This window comes from Alligator mississippiensis, chromosome 5 (assembly GCF_030867095.1).
Source record: "Alligator mississippiensis isolate rAllMis1 chromosome 5, rAllMis1, whole genome shotgun sequence".
Taxonomy (NCBI): domain Eukaryota; kingdom Metazoa; phylum Chordata; order Crocodylia; family Alligatoridae; genus Alligator; species Alligator mississippiensis.
Window position 1 is genome coordinate 161013691 of NC_081828.1, and position 17989 is coordinate 161031679.

At 43.0% G+C, this 17989-nt stretch overlaps 1 protein-coding gene across 2 annotated transcripts in view; it reads right to left on the reverse strand.

Annotated features, from left to right (window-relative positions):
* The window catches only part of ITGB8 (integrin subunit beta 8), a 97576-nt gene extending 83229 nt beyond the window's left edge, over positions 1-14347 (reverse strand). For both annotated transcript variants that reach the window (XM_014603217.3, XM_059728940.1), the window contains exon 1: positions 13794-14347. In XM_014603217.3, coding sequence (XP_014458703.2) covers positions 13794-13929 — 136 coding nt within the window. In that variant the 5' untranslated portion in view covers positions 13930-14347. The remainder of the gene's footprint in view (positions 1-13793) is intronic.
* Positions 14348-17989: the final 3642 nt, after the last annotated feature.

Here is a 17989-nt window from a genome sequence, read left to right on the forward strand (position 1 = left end):
TCATCCTTAATATCAGAGAATATCCATCTCACCTCTGGCAGCTAGAACTGCCAGAAAATTAGAACTGCAGCAAATCTTTAAAAACTGAACTGAGCAGGAAACTGCAGAACGCACAATCATCCACAGACTGGATCGTGTTAAGTATGGTTTAAACAGGGACTGTGGATTCTTATCTCATTCCCTGGACCAGCTTCTGTGACTCCTTTGTTCCTATGGGTTTATTGCTTGCTTGTTTGCCTCTCCCAGCACTTCCCCCTTCCCTCTCTTCTCCCCTACTTACTGCCTTTCAAATCCTCTCCTTCTTATACACTGCTTTTTGAACATCCTTTCACAATACCTGATGCAGTAAGCTTTAGCCCATGAAAACTTATGCTGTATGTAAATTATAAGGTGCAAATCTACCCTGCTTTCTGCTGGAAATTGACAATTGATTTTCTCATTGAAAGATTCTGATTCACTGGGACATTTTCTTAAGGAAGTGCATCAGTTTTTATTAAAATTTTCATCAGAAAAGTCTTCAGTCCAAAACAGAGACATATCTTGGAATGGGATGCCCACTCCAGAGCAGTGGCTAGGGTACACACACAGGATATGACAGACTACAGATCAGGCGTAGGTTATGGGAGACCAAACTATGGACTTTGGGGGCCTGGGTTTGTTCACCAGATCCAATGTGAAATGAATCCAAATGCTGCAACCTCAAAATACTTCACAGAATGCAATTTTTTGCTTTCCAGTTAACATTACTTAAAATCTCTCCTCTCCCTGACAACTTTCATGCACAGCTGCCTGCCTTTGAACAAAATGGTTCAACTTCTCTGATACAATCCTTGACTCCAAACAATGAGTCAAAGAACATTGAGTTCCAGAAACCATCTTGTTCTAAATCCAGCTCTTACTAGATGCATACTTACATGCTAATTTAAACTGATTATATAATTTAGATGTATTCATTTCCCACAGGCATTAGCTGCTATTGTAGTTCTGATGGGTCTACTTAGCCTGCTTTGCACCACAGTTGCAATATACAGCATCTAGAAAGCTGACAACTCCCCCTGGCTAATAGTTCCAAGCTATTTCATTTGGCCACTAGGAGGATCCATGGATGCTGGTGTATTAACAGAACACCAGGTGTGTTTGTTTTTTTTAATATTACATCCCTTGAATTAAGAACAGTTAATTAATCTTTAACCTGTAGCACAAAAGTAATAGAAAGCTCCTGTGACTACCCAAGTAAAAAAAAATTAAAAGGCTAACTACAAGGTTATTCTGAAGATGTAAACCTACATCCTTTAATACAATATTTTGAAGTCTGCTGTTTTCATAATTATGAGATCATGATTCTATACTTCCCTTGCACCAATTTGAAACACACAGCTAAATAAGAACAGATAACTTCCATGTTTCTTTTAAAATATTTAAAACCTTGTGTGCGATTAGAGAACTATCACTGCCTTCAAATGAATTACACTCCCAAATACACGATATGGTAATAAGTAATAGAAGAGATTCTAGAAAATTGTGTTTAAGAAAATGCATATATTTCCAAGTTTTGGGCCACGATTTAAAAAAACCAAACAAACAACCCCCCCCCCAAACACCACACATTATGCAAACATATATGCCAACAGTAATTACATGTTCACTTTTTAAAAAAAAAATTATATACAAGTTTCCATTTGTGCTTGCAAATAAGCATTTCTTTGCTCATATATTTTGCAGGTGCATTTAAGTGTCCACTGGAGAAAATGGGCCCTTTAAGTCTGTAGAACACACACTGTATGATCTTAAACAGCCAGTGAATCATTGTTCTAAGGCCATTCTATTTCCAAGGCACAATCAAAATCTACAATTGCTTAGGTTGGAAAACCACCTTTATTTATTTCCCTAGTTTTGGTTTTGCTGAAGATATTCTGCAGTGTTCTTGCCAGAGTATAAATATTTTCAGTTTTGTCTAGGAGTCTTCTTTGCACCTGTGCAGAGTCCCATGTTGCTCCTCTGGCTTTATAACCTCCCCATTTTAGAAGGGGTCAGGTGTCATGAAAGATAAGGAATCCTTATTCTATAAAACTGCACTGTCATTTTAGGGCCTTGTTACACATTGTACTTTGAGCTGCTCAAATACTGATTGGTGTTTGTGCTAGCTCAAGTTTAGAGCAGTCACACCTTAAGGGTAAAAACCTTCTCGGACTGTCCCCCACCTGCAAAGCTGTGACTTGCCACTAGAGAACTGGGAAGCAGGGGCCCGACTAGGAGCTACAACTGTGACTTGCCACTAGAGAGCAGGTGAGCCAGGACAGGCTTTTATCCCTCCTGTATTTGTGGGAAAGGGGTATGAGACAGATTGGGCAGGCAGGTGAGAACATGCAGCTAAGAAGCAGAGAGTTAATGGGAGGAGGATAGGTAATGAAATAGAAGCCAGAAATGAAATGGGTGTGGAAAGAGTGGTGAAATGAATGAAGTCAGCTGAAGGATAAAATAAAAGGAAGTAAAAAACATTTAAAAAGAAATAAAGTACATTAAAGAAAGTATTATGTTTTAATAAATAGTGATTTGAGATTGGGGTGGGGTGTGCTGGTCATTTTTCCCAGGGTGGCTAGAAAGTAGGAGTGGAGAGGGAAGGTATTTTTGGGGAACCTACTGCCCAAGGACAGAAACCCCAGCTCATGGGGACTCAATCAATCCCCCTACTTTGCTCCCCTGCACCTTTCCTTGACCCCACTCTTGGACCTGTCTGTGCCCTGCAACCTGGATAGCTGCCATGTACTCTAAAGGCTGTTTGTGTGGCATTGCACTCCTGGGGATGGGACGGTCACACCCCTAGGCAAGTAAGTCCATTCACTTTTGATTCAGGAAATGCAGCCAGGATGGGCTATGGGTTCATTTCCTCTTCCTGCTGTCCCTGAGGTTTCTAGGATTTGCAGTCCACAATCACAGCAGCAGCACTCTGCAGTGTTGCTCATCACTTCCTCTTCCTGTTTCCAGGTGCCTCTGGGATTTGTAGTCCACAGTTGCAACCAGCAATAAGCAGGGAAGGCCAGCTCCATACTTGGGGAGAGGGGAATTTAACCCCCCTCCCTGGCCCCGGAACCCAGCAAAGGTTTGCCCGGGAGCGGGGGAGGGGGGGTGGACACTATGCCAGCCCTCACTGCTCCACTTAGGGAGCAGAGGGGCAAAGTCAGCCCTGTTCTCTGGAGCAGACAGCACAACACAGCTCAGGGGTGAAAAATGCTGAGGGACTCTGATTCAGGGATGTATTTGGTAGCCGTGTTGGTCTGAGACAAAAAGAAATGCAAAACTCTAGAACGCTTGGTTCAGAGATGATACCTTTTATTAAACCAACTAAGAAATCACAAAAATAAATTATCTTTTTCTGCAAGCTTTTAGGCACACGCACCCTCTCTCAGGCTCAGGAAAAATCATTTAACTTGAACCAGAAAGGGGTCCAGGACAGAAGTTTCATAAACCAGTTTTACCAAAATCAGTTAAGTCTGATACTACATTCAACCAGGCTTATTTGAAACCCGTTTCAGACACTTTGAAAATGGTTTATGTGCACTGAACTTCTATTCTATTACAGGTTTAAATTAGTTTCTCATCACTTAAACCAGCTTATGTATAACTTCTGTCCCTAGCCCTGGAGGTGAGAGGGGGAGTTGGCTTGGTGCCAGAACTGCCCCCTGGGCAGTAGATTTCAGGGGGTGGAAAGTTTGTCCACACAACAGGATGGTAGGGCATAGGAAATGCACAGAGGGAGCACATGTCTCCCCTGAGGTTGGCCCTCACTGGTCGGGGAGTGGGAGGCATCTAGAGAAGTGCCGGCTGCACTTCTGGTTTTGCTGCCGTCACTTCTGGTTTTGTCACCTGGCATTTCCAGGGTTGGCAATCGGCCCCAGACTCAGGAGGCACCAGTCGCCCATGGGTTGGGGAGGTGACACTGTATCCTGGGAGGCTGGAGTGCTGAAACATGGGTGGCTTATGTGTGGGGAGTGGCTACATATTAATAGAACATGAGCTAGGTAACACAGATCAGAGATAAGTCTGCTCTGTAGTGTATAACTTTAGATGGCTTTACGTGTCCTTAAAACCAGTTTCAGGTGCTACTGTGTGAACAATCTAGGGGCTAAAAGGTCCAGAAGCTGCCTAAAATCAATGTGTGACAAGGCCCTACACCCTGTCAAACTGAGGAGCTAAAAACAGGAATTAAACCAATCTCAATTAAACCACATAGGTAGGAGGCATCAAGTCTATCTAATTCAGCCTAACAGATAGTAGTTACAAGATATATTTTGTGGTGAGGGACGGATGTACTTTTAACTATTATGTAAAAAGACAGGATATCATCTCATGTTTTCAGAACTGTATTTTTTTTCCCCTCACTCTTATTTCGGTCTCTGCTCTTTTAATTAAAGATCTGTTAAAGTTATTGGGCATGCAAGCCTCAGTTTTAGTGTCATAACATATAATTGAAGAACAATATTGAAGTACAGGTTATAATTATGAATACTTAAGTCCTGTTAGAAGTTGTCTATAATTTGATTTGAGTACAGGAATAAAAAAAAATAAAGACATTCTGTTACTTGAGTTCATTTTCTCATCCTCCTTTTCTAAAATGATCTCATGAATTTTGTCTCCATAGTGGCCCAGTGTGTAGTGTACCCTTTTTAAGTCAAAAGGATAATCTTTTACAAACTTCCCTCTGCAAAAATGAAAGGAAAAATGAGAGGAAAAAAATGAGAGGAAAAAAAAGCAAGCAACATATTATGGGGATGTCAACTCTTCAATACAGCATTACCTCTGAAATTGCCACGGTAATAGAAAACAAATAATTAGAAAATACACATTTATTCTCATGACTGTTGCCAGTAACACCAACCATTCTCACAGAAAATGAAGGAAAGAAATTTCTGTCTGATACTAGAACTACTGCACATTTTAGAATATTCACTATTTTATTGTTAAACCAGAAGTAGGCAGGAAGCACACACAATACTAAGAGAAAACAGAGTGAGATACAACATTCATGAATCTGCCCCACTGCATGAAAAAAGGGAGGGAGGATGTCCTTTTAAAAGGAACAGATTGCTGCTTGGTACTTAGCTCTATCACAATTCATAGCATCTAATGAAACAGGCCATCACGCATTTTGTTTAGGATTTCTGAATCAGTCTCTAAGGCTAGGTACAGATGTAACATCTATCACACTTTAAGCACACAGGACTCTAAAGTCATAACTGAACAGACATTCACAGCTCTTAGAGTGCTTTAAAAATGGTGGATCACACTCTTAAGTTAACCCTCAGTGGATGAGGTATTAGACTATAGCATTTTCTGTTAGGAGTGCTTTATCAAATATCTGTGCCAGATCCCATTAAGGGTTAACTTAGACCATGATCGCTGCCATCCCAGGCAGTGTTGCACAGGGCTGTGCTCTAGCCTCTGGTAGAACTTGTTTCTCTGCCTGAGTGCCAGGCCAGCCCTGCCCCCTCAGCTGTCACTGTTCAGCTGCCACGTCAATGATAGCTTCTGATCCCAGCCCTGCCTCCTGTGTGGTTAGACATGAGCTGCAGCTTCCAGGAGGGTGGTGGGGAGCGGGGTCTCTCTCCCCACAGCTGCGCTGGCCCTGCAGTGCACCACGGCCTGGCTGGGGCGGCTGTGGAGACACAGAACCCAGACCCTTTCCCCTGCAGGCCCTCCCCTCTTAGCTACTGCCAACAGTTGCCAGCTGGTGGAAGCAGAGGTCACAGGATTGGGGAGAGGGGCCACTCTGGCAGACCCCTGGGAGGCATCCAGGAGCACCCCCAGTGGGCAGGCTCTAAGCTCTCTCCCCCACCAAACAGCGCGTACCCATTCAGTTCACTTGAGCTCTTACTTACAGCACTATAAGTAAAGTGTGATAGAGCACTTCTGCCAGGGGCTTTTTTAATATCTGTACTTAACCTAAGGTGCCACCTTGTCCTGCCTTCTGTCCAACTTACGGCTAATACAGCCAACTACCCCTTGCTACAATTTCTTGTGTGATCCCAAGTAAGGAGCTTAGACACTGCCTATCTGGATCAGAAAGAGAGAGAAATATTTCAGTTATGTACTAGTAAATGGGTGCAACTCAATAACTTTTGTGCAGAACCTAAAGGTATTATTTAAAATGCCTTAGGGGAAAACCATATTAAAATATACATGTTCCTGTTACTTGCTTTTACTAAAAATTCCTTACCATATGAGTTATACCAGTATAAATTCATCTTTGAATTCATCCCTTTATGCATTTGCATACATATACAATTTACTGCAGGAAATAGATTAGCCCAGTATGATTTATTAGTAATCAGTGGATCATTCAATTTAAAGGAATTAGAGCAACCAGTTATAAAAACCCCGAAGGGGATTTATTAAAAAAACATTTCTTATGGCACACAGATACAAGTCCCAGGACAGTTGGGCAGAAAACTGTTTTCCTGTCCATCAAAAATATGCTGCTTTCCAAAAAAAAAATCCTGTTCTGCATTGGGATTAAAATGGGACCACGAGGGGGCCTGCCAAATCATTCAATAGGACCCCTTCAATCATTTAAGCAATTCTACTGAATACATGGTGGTCATGACAGACAAATGGTATCTAAAAGGAAGCCAGCCCACAAGTCTTTGGAGGGAAGGAACATAGTTATAACATGGGATATGGAATATAAAGAAGGGGGAGAAGAAAGGAATCTTCACAAGTCTGACAGAGATATGAAGAAGCAGTGGGGATTATGGAAAGAGAAAATACTTCTTCTATCCAGAGAAAACTGACTATACAAGCACTAAATTATAACCTATAACTATACTCCCCAAGTTACAATTCTATGTCAAAAAATGCTGGATGTTTTAAAGGTGTGAATCTCATGCTGCAGGGCAACAACTATCAAACTCCTAAAGAAACTGATGAGAGTTGAGGGTTCTTGGAAAACTGGTACAACCTGAAAAGAGTAGTTATCAACATTTTTAAACTCAAGGCATCCCCTCAAAAAAATACTAGCTCTTAGCTTTCATTTGTTCTTTGACAACTGAAAAAAATAATAGAGCAATTATTATGTTGCAAAGAACTAAGACAACAAGTCAGAAAATTTTTAACACTATCAATTCCATTTGACATTTCTAGGTTTATCTTGTGATTCATGTAGATGTTTAGACACCCAGCATTGCTAATATTGTGCACCTCACAGTTCTCCAGCACCCTGAAGAGTCACTCCTTTAAGCATCACTCCACTTGCCTGAAGCAAGGGTATTTCCCCCTCCTTAACTACTTATTACCAAAAATAAAAAGAATGAAAAAAATCTTCAGAGTCTTCAAATGTCTCAAACATTATAAGTTATTCAGCTCTATTAGTGTTATTCACCAGAACAAGCAGAAATTACTTCAAACTCATAACAATGAAGTCATGGGAATTATAGAAACATTTAAAGCGAAAGGTCAATTATGAGCTTTGCAAACACTTGTATTTAGGCAAATACAGTCTCTCTTTTCGCAGCTTGCAATTGCTGTAAATTCCTACCATCCTGAAAAAACCCTCACATTTTGCTCAAGGGGTTATTCTTGTTCTGCCACCAGAACAAGTGGGAATCCTGAATAGCTGGCAAGATGCTCACATTTCTTCTGAAGAAAGGTTCCATTACAGTAGACAGTAAGCTAATTCATTAGAGCTGTACTTCCTTTCCAAACGTAAAACAAAATCGCCTGAGTCCATTTATAATAAATGCCAAAAATGGAATGGTTTTAATTAATAAAGTTCAGGCAGCTAAAGAAAAAATTGATAGAACATATCCTATTTTATTCATAAGTTTTGCCTCCTTAAACAGATAAAAAGGCAACACTGGATCTTTGTATTTGGCTAGCAAGAAGTCAGTTAAATAGAGCTCTCAATTTAGATTAGGCTGGGATGGGAGATACTAGGAAGAGTGGAAGTGCTAAAATAGGGTTAAAATTTGTGAACCTGGTTCAGTGCTGGTAAAAGCAAGAGCCAGATCCTAATTCACCTATTGGGCATCTTAGCCTTAAAATGAAGTCACAAAAGGGAATGAGGAAGAGGAGGAGGACCCACCTATCTTTTATTCATGGACTCAAGCAGGGTAGGATAGGATCATCCTTAGACATTCAGACGCCTAAGTACCACTTAGACACATAATATGTGAAAAAGACTCTGGTCCTAAGTTTCCATTCACAATAATGGAAATTCTTGGCATCTTGGTGAAATCAGCCTTACTACAATAATCTCTAAAAACAATTTAAAAATACATGCTACAGTACTCTCTAGCAGCCAAACAACAGGCATGCTCAAATTAAGCAATCCCCATAGATTTCCTCATATCCACCACCCGTTTTTAATATAGTTAGTGATGCATCGCCGATGGGTAGCATATTATTAATAACAAAATCAAAGTTGAAATGTTTTCATGAAATGTTTTTTTTGTTAGTTTTGTGCTCATTCTTTAAATTGATGTGGGTTTTTGCATAAACGACACATGCCTCCAGAGGCTGGGGGCATGGTGACTGCCCGCGTGTGGCAGCGGTGAGCAGGGAGCTCCTGCAGGTGACCACAGTGGAGTCAGCAGCAGCAGGGAGTGGTGGTGAGTGCCAGCTAGCAATCGATAACTACCTGCAGACACCACCAGCAATGTCAGTGGCGCTTCTCTTAGAGGCTGCACCGCCAATTTCTGGGGGTACACGTACACCCGTGTGCACCCCCTACGCATCGCCAATGGGTTTTTGTGCAGGGTGCTGCACACATTTTTATCTTGCAATTCCTAGTTCTTTTAGACACCTGTTTGAAAAGTATGTCAAACATTCAAGCCAGTCATTAATTCTATGAAAAATAATACTTACTATTAGTCACCTTTTGTTGGATAGTTGATCAGGTAAGATTTACTTGATGCAAATTTTCTTAATTCTGTTAAACATCCCAAAAAGTCCATATTGTAATTTGCTTGTGAGAATTCTCTTGCATCACATTTCAGAGTGAAATAAAGAGCCATCCATTTCAGAACCCTTGATCAGTGGAGTATGATTGGTGCTTGTAATACCTCAAGCTCTTAACAGACTGAGGCCCAGAAAAGCAACAGCTGTCCCTTATGAATTCCTGGCTAATACAAACCTTGTTTGCCTTCAGTGGTATCCCTGCCATGGTGAGTATCTAGTCACATATAGAGCCAACATCTTTGATGCATCAAATATCCAAGCCCTTTCTGCTTCTAGGGACACATTGTTCATGCCCCATCCCTACTCCATTCCTATGAAAAAAAACAGTCCTGAGGCTTCTGTATTGTGCAAGGCTTTGCATGGACCTTCCACAAAAGTAGCAACATTCACCAGGTCACCAGAAATAACAAAACTGCATCAGCAAATGGGCATAATTTAACTTAAAATAAAGCACACAGAAAGAACTACAAATCCCAAGTGTATTTGTATGCCAAATACAAATCATATCCCAAATCCAAGGGCAACCTCTAGGCTGGCTTCCCTGAAAAGTCCAGTCTCTTCTAGGAGAAGACCACCCTAGTAGGCCCACTGAAGATGAAAAAAGGGATTTTTGTTTTTTCTGGATTGTTTTCATGTAAGACTCAGGAAAAGCAGAGCTGTCTGAATACTGAGTATTCTATACAATGCAGCTTTCAGAGTCCTAAATGGAAATGAGACAGCAAGAAAGAGAAATCAACAAGCAAGCCTGCCCACATGTTTAAAATTACCTACCAAAAGGCACCACTTATTTCAGATTTTTGTATGTAGGGACATTTCCAGAGCACCTCCTTTCAAAAGTATTTCCTTCATGGGAGTGCTCAAGGTTCTTTTGGGGGCAGGTTTTGCATACCTTAGGAAAATAACACACAATAAAATATGAAATATTCTAGCCTAGAGTAGAGCGAACAGACAGGGGAATTGCACGTGGCGAGACTGACAAAATACCAAGGGAGAAGAGAGAACAATTGTGCATTATATTTAGAATTAGAAATCACTCTAGTAGGATGGATCAATTAATATGTGCCCGAGCTAATGAGTGCTCCTCATGAGTTCCACTTTCCTACTCCTCCCTATCAGGCCAACTGCCTGATATTTAAAGAAAAATAGAAATACAAACTCTTAAATGATCAGAAGTCTAGTCAACCCTGGAGATCACAGTGGCAACCATGAAACCCCAACATAGCTACTCCAGACCTCTAGTCCCAACCAGCCAACAAAGCCTGATACTTGAAGTTTAGATGGCAGTGACAGGTATTGCTACTGCTCCCATCCCCTTAGCATGTAAATTCTTAAAAATGTAAAAGTGTCTGTTGAAACTCTCCTGGGGTTTGAACCCACTTTCTCCATTAACTGTACTGACTACTCCTTAACATTTGGTCACTGGGAAAGTTTCATATGCATAAAGTTTTTAGTACATAATGTTTGGACTGTAAAATACTATGAATTTACCTGGGGCATAAAATTACCAGAAGTCAAGATAAACAATGCTAATTAATTACAAGAACAGCCACCCTAAGTTCTTTACACATCATTAAGGCTCATTATCTTGTTCATTAGAGAACCTTATGCCCTAATGGCAGCCTTCAAATTGACAGTTCCTAATCAGTTTCACCAACTACACACTTAACGAGGAATACATTTTGATTATAATGTAGGCAGTGGGGCTGAGTTTCCAGACTCTTAAGTAGTGTGTGCACATACACCAGAAGTAGATAACTACTATAATATAAGCAACAGGTAATGAATGATACAACCAGCATCATGCAATACAATGAAGCAAGCATGAACTTATAAAAAACATACATATAAAAAACACTGTATATACTTAATGGACAAAAGCTGAAGAATTTTTTCTATCCAGTTCCTCAACAAAAGGAGTTAATGGTACTCTATTTCTCCTGAAGTCAGTGGAGTTGAGCAGCTAACTCTGCCCATGTACAAATATACCTAATATTTATATTTTATTTTATTCAATGGTTTAGTAATTTAAAAGGCAGCTTTTTAGCTGGATCTGTGTAAATTATTTGGCAAATTTCATTTCCCAATAGTTTCTTTCTCATGTCAGGTATTTGTTTTAGTTGGCATGACGGAAGTGCAAAACTTCCTTTGGTAGAAGCTACTGAACAAGAGATCCTTTGTCACTGGCAGCAAAACTAATCTTTTATCTGAGCTTATAGGACACTTCATTTGGGACTTGCAGTTTTACAAGATTTCTTTTCGTTCTCCTACTTAAATCTAAATACAAGGCCAAATTCTGCTTAAACCCATGCAACCACCTGTCTCTCAGAGTGTCATGGGTCTAAGTGAAAGTAGCATTTGGTGCTATTTTTAATGCAGCTGTAGTTTACTAGTATACTTTACCAATAAAAGCAACACGTGTCAGAAGAACAACTGAAATAAACAGCGGTATTATGCAGCCAAGTTCATTTTATTTTATTTTCTCCTTTCAGAGCCACAGGTGCAATACAGCACACATATAGGTCCTGATTGTGACATCTGATGTGGATTCCACATACCAACTCTATAAATATGTAAACTGTGAACTCTCTAGTTGTACTGGAAGAACAAAATGACCTTCTGGTACACCTGGCACATGGGTGTGTCAGGGTAGGAGTCAGGAGATGTGTCTGCTCAAGTTACTTTGTTGCTGAATAGTCTTTGGACATTCAGGGAATTCAGGAGCATAATGACTTTCAACCAGTCCTTAAAATATAGACTACATTGATTTTGCTTTGATCACATCTCGCAAAATAATAGTGCCATAGCATTCATTAAAAAAACCCCAAACAACTAACCTAGCTTCAAATGTGACGGAATCCTTAAATATGCATATGGTACACATAAAGGGAAGCATTTGCCATCACTTCCAGGTATCAAAAGTTAGCAGAGACTGAACATAAATATTTTAAGAAAATTATGACTTTAGTTGTAAACTGGGCTTGATTTATAAACTGTGTTCCATATTTGTTGTTTCAACATGATATATTATTCAGGTGTTAACTCACTAGCAAGCATCATAAAGGCAGTATACAGTCTTATGACATGTCCCGAATGTCCAAAAGCTAGTCTAACTCATGCCACAACAGTTTCTGCTGCAGCTATTTTGCAACAGATTAACTGGAACAAATCCTAAAGTACAAGATTCACTAATGTATTTCTACTCTTATTTATCTGTGTTGTGGAAGGCCTATGAACCGCAGCTATGGATCAGGACCCCGCTGGACAAGCCATAGTACAGATGTCCCCTGCTTAAAGTTTCAATTAGCCTTTGAGCTGGATTTGGAATACACACATGCAAAATGTCCTGTTTTATAGGGAACATGCTGCTACTAAACTTATTGTTCTTACTAACATTAATTTTGTTTTTTAATTCAAAGCTTTATGCCAAAAACAAAACAACAACTATGCCTTAAAAGTTAAGAGAAATTATTCCCGTGTTACCTTATTTAATAATAATGGATATCTCTCACTGAATTAGATACTAGTTCAGTCGCTCTCAAAGCACCCTTCAGAAAATGCCAGTTCTTAAATTTCACTCATTTTTTGACTACAGAAAAATACAAAACAATTCTGCTGCTACAGAGAACTCACAAAGTTCACAACTGCTCAGAATGTTTTTAACACTACCATTTCCTCGTGAATCATGTTTGCACACCTAACTGTGCTAACATTGTATGGCACTCCATGGGACCCTTGAAAGGCTCTCCAGGCACTTCAGGGTGCCAAGGCACAGTGGTCGTGACTAGCTTGTCACATACGCAACAATTCCTTAAAACTAAAGTGGTAATTTAGTTTTTAAAATGATCATTTTATGAAGGTAGACCCAACAGGCATTTTAATTAATGCCAAGCTGAAAGTTGGCATACGGTTCTAGGAGTCAGAAGAGATTTTGGCTACAAAAAAAGAAACAAAACAAAAAGAATCACCCCGAAACTGGTGATATCTTTTACTTGCTCACTGACCAGGGCTTGGGTTAATAGCAACGCAACCTGCTTCTTGACCACCTGCAGCTACAGCTACTCCTCCTAAATCTGCTCAGGGGCTAAAATAGCTGGATTTTCTTCAGAGCATGGCAACACATTCTCAGGCTGCATAAAGAAACCACGGGGAAGTTAGCAAATGTATGGATGTCTGGCATTGGGGCCGCAGTGCCCGTACCATAGGAAACCCTCTCTCAGCATCACAGTTGTTTCTTCTCAGTGAGGGAGAAGAGCCAAGGAGCCCTTCAGTCCATCAGGGCCTGGGCCAAATATCCAGCTGAGGCTTTCATTGTCTTGGTTAGCGGCTACTCCTTTCCTACAATCATAGAAAATGAGGGTTGGGAGGGACCTCAGGAGGTCATCTATGACAGCCGCCTGCTCAAAGCGGGACCATCCGCAAAGATCTCATTCCAGCCAAGTCTTTGTCTAGCCCGGTGTTAAAAACATCCCAGGATGGAGATGCCGCCACCTCTTCAAGTCAGCTGTTCCAGCGCTTCACCACCCTCCTAGTAAGAAAGTTTTGCCAACCTAAACCTCCCTTGCTGCAACTTGAGACAGTGGCTCCTTATTCTGCCACCTGCCAGTGCTGAGAACAGCCCTACTCCATCCCCTTTGCCACCCGCCTCCAGGTGGCTGAAGGCTGCCATCAAACCCCCACTCAGTCTCCACACAAGCCCCCGGTTCCCAGGCAGGGAGCCGGGCGGCGGCACCGCCTGCGGGGAGGCGCGGGGCTGCAGACGACGCAGCGCGAGGAGCCGGCCTGCGCGGGATGCCCCCGGGCCCCTGCACCCTCGCGCCGCGAGCTGCGAGCGAGGCACTCACCGCGCTGGCACCAGCCCGGCGCCGCCGCCAGCACCCGGGCCGCCGCCGCCAGCCTGTGGCCGGGACCGGGGCCGCGCGGGCAGCGCTGCAGCGAGACGAGCGCGGCCGCCAGGAAAGCCAGGAGTGGGATCCACATCGTGCCGAGCGCGTTGAGGCGCGGCGGCTGGCTCCGGCGCGGGCCCCCGGGCCGGCGGGCGAGGCGGCGGGGCGGGCGAGCAGAGCGGGGCGGGCCCGGCAGGTGGGCGGCAGAGCGCGGGGCGCCGCATGTCAGGGGCGGCGCGGGCCCCCCCGAGCCCAGCGCCCAGCCAGCCGCCGCGGGCCCCGCGACGCGGCCGCAGCGCCTGCCTCCATCCCCCGCCCGGAGCCGCGGCCAGGTGCGCAGGAGCGCCGCCGCCTCCTCCTCCTCCTCCTCTTCTTCCGCCGTCGCCGCCGCCGCCGCCTCCTCCCTCCCGCCGCGCGGGGCTGGCGGCGCCCGACGCTCCCGGCCGAGGCTGGGGCTGCAGCTGGGCGCGTGCAGCAGGCTCCCGGTTGCCAGGGCGACGCCGCCGGGCAGGTCCCAACACCGCCCGGGGGCGGAGCCTGGCGCGGGGGGCGGGGCGGGGCGGGGCGGGGCGAGGGGGCGCGGGCCGGGGGAGGCAGCGCAAGCCGTCTACGTCGTCGGCCGACCGCTTTTGTTCCCCTCGCGTCCAGCTCCCGCGTCCTGTGTCAGCCCCGGCCCCACCGCAGCTGCCGCGTCGTTCTCGGAGCCCCTTGCCCGTGTCCTCAGCTGCGCCCCGGCCTCTCCGCGCCGCTGAGGGGACAGCACCGCCCGGGGCGGGGGGGGGGTCCAGTCCCTGCGCCTCGGGGTGAGCCGGCAAGGGGGAGCAGGGCGCTGGTGCCAAGCCTTGGCAGCTGTGCTACACGCACACTCCGTATATCTACACACCCCCTCCCCGTGCATCTGCGCCCCCCCCCATTGGGCCCTCTGCCGTCTTCCCAGGCCCAACAGCCTGCCTTCCTTCCCTGCCTGTCACCCCCCCCCGGGATGTTGTGTCCCCCGCCTGCCAGGCACTGCTGCCTGCAGCTCTTCGGCTGCTACCCTGGCTCCCCACCCGCGGGCATTACCTGGCAGCACTTCTTTTACTCAGATTGTCTCGTGATTAGAAAACCAGCCCCAGCGGAGGTTGTAAACCCCCTTCCATCCCTCCCAGCACCCCGTTCAAGCAGACTGCTACTTTCAGACTGTCCGCCCCCGCCAGGCACAGTAGGAGTAATCAAAGGTTAAGACGCGCTCCTGAGCGGAAAGTACCTAGCCTTCATGCAAAAGCAAGGAAACTCCCTCCCTCAGGTGCATTCTTTCACTTGCACCCAGCACAATGTTCAAGGACACCCTCTGGCAGGGATCCAGACAGGGGCAGGGTAGGGAGTCCTGGCTTTCCATGAATAACGTGTTTCTTTTCCCGGAAGGAGATGATGAGTGGGATTTTGGAGCGGGGGTGGGGGAAGCCACAGCCCCTCCTGTGAAAGGAGGAGGTACTGGAGGGACATTAAGGTAGTAAGAAGGGACTCCTCTGGGTGAGACAGGGAACGGGGAGTGAGGGAGGGTAGGGATGGGAGGGAATATTGAAAGAAAAAAAATCCTCTGTAGAGTTAGTGAATGAAAGGGGAAGCAGTCTCCTAGGTCAGGGGAAGGGAAGTGAGAGTGGATGAGGTGGGTTGGATTATCTTTGCATTTGTGGATAAGAAGGGGATTTATTCTATCATCTCATTTTAAAATTTTCTAAGTTATCTTGTCCTTTATTGTAACCTGTCCCGAGCCTTTTTTGAAAGAGTGGCTTATAAATCTAATAAACAAACATCTCAAATCTTTGTAAGAAAATTCTGTACAATTTACAAATTGTTGCTTTAGGTCACAGTTTTCAAAACACCATACCTTCTTGTAAATTATAGGATTGAAGCAGGACTTGTGCCTCAGTAGGATTAAAGATGGCATTTTCAAGCCATGGACTTGCAACTTGTTGTGTGTCAGTTAAAAATCAATGGAACTATATTCATAGGCCTTCTCTGTCTACTTCTATTTTGCTTTACCGTTTAATAAGCTGTTTAAGGCAGAGACTTCTTTTCTTTGTATTTGAACAGCATCTAGTATAGTTGGGCCCCAATCTTTACTGAGACCTATGCTTCTTGTTCAGTCTATAAGGTCTCTTACCTTGCTTTCTTACTGCAGATGTGATATAGGACAGTCTGCTGATGGAGAAACTGGCCCATCAGGTTAGATTTGGAAAAAAAGGATTCCACTTCTGATCTATGCACAGGACAAAAATAAGTAATTAAAAAAACCCATTAGCCAGCGTGCCAGTGAATTTGAATATTTATGAATATTACTAAATGCTATATTTACATATATTAATCATTATATTGGTAGTATAGGTGATAATTTATAAGAATTGTATATTTTCTTTATACAAATATAACAGCTTCAACATTGTGTATATATAACTTCTGTGTTAGAGATTTGTCTTTAGAGTTGCCCAAATAAGTTAAAAAAAGCATTCCTACTCAATTCAGTTAACGCTGACTACCACATCTCAACCTGAAAAAGCCCAAATGGCCATGCAACAAAGACTGACAATGAAGGGAACAAAGTTTTTTTCACTGAAGGAACTCAAATTTTGTGGGATTAATTTCTTTGGCATAACTCAGTTTACATCATATATTTAAAATATATATATATATATATATATATATATATATATATAAAAATTTAAAACAGTAAAGGTGAAGGGCAAAGTTTTTGCAAATGCTGTGTAACTTTGGGCTTAAAATTGTGATTCCTTAAAAGGAGGCTCTGACATTAGGAACACCCTAAGCTCATCAAAAAATTGTGTCATGCTGTATTCTAGTGTTCTGATGCAACATCTTTATTTGGAATATTTTAGTTGTTCTGCAAAACTCATGGAAATCCTGCAGTGGCTTTCTGATTACCAAGGCTGTGCATTATCAAAGCACTGTTGAAAATACCTTGTGCAGCTAATGTCTTTCTGACAATTTCTTGATTATCATTCAAAAAAAAAAGGCTTGTGCTACTTTCAAAACAAGAATGAGTCAGAATGTTGTATTAGGAGATAATATTACCCTCAAGCAGAATTATGAAGTATTTCATAGGGTTTTCACTTTTGGCATCCTTACTGGAACACTTGGAAATGTCATAGCCAAGGAGTATTAAAGGCCTGCAGCTCCTGTCTACATCCGTGGCTGGAATATAAGAATGAGAGAATCTGCTGTTAGATTCATTTCTCAGCTTATTTTTCAAGCAAATGAAAAATAAGAATTGTTGGCCAACAGTGTTGACTAGAAATTTATAGGTTTTCTTGTTTTCATTGTAATGAGAAGAAAATAACCCACCCAAATAATAAGAACAACAACAATAAATGCTTACTTTTGTTTTAGTTGTATGTTTTTGTCCAGTTAGGCAGGGGCAGTGATGGCCAAATTCTTGTGAGTATGATTGGAAGAGCTGTTTTTGTTGAAACCAATGATTAATTTAGCTTTTACAGCTGTCTTGGAGCATGGACATAATTGAGAAAGTTCCACTAATAGTGGTGATAGTGAGAATTGAATATTTGCATGCAGGGAATATATCATAGTCGGAGCAACAGGAATTTTCAAATAAGGAAGAAGTCTTTTAGGCAGAACATGCAGCAATGTTCACAACAGTAAGCAAATGTGCAGACACACCATGAATGAGACACCATGGCTGTTGGAAAGAAACCTGTGGGGCTTTAGCAAAAACTAGAGATGATTCTTGAATTAATTCACTTTTAAGAATTGACTTCAAGAGAACACAGGGGGAAAATGTAATACTTGCATTCAGCAGAGCAGCTAGTGGTAGTTTGGGGTTTTCTTTTCCTTGCTATAGCCCCTTGAAAAACAGAAAGCTGAGCTGAAGCAATGTCTGCCTCATTTTCTTAGGGTTTTATAGTAACAGTCATAACTGCACTCATTTAAAAATCTCAAAGCATTTAGGCCTAGATTTTCAGAAATGACTGCTGGTTGGGGAAGTGCCCAACATGTTATTTTAAAGCAGGGGCAGGCAATTATTTTGGGCAGAAGGCCGTTTACTGAGTTTTGGCCAGCCATTGAGGGCTGCATGACAGACAGCCCAGGGCAGATTAATATTACTTAACTAAATGTTTTAGGGACCCCGTGGGCCAGAT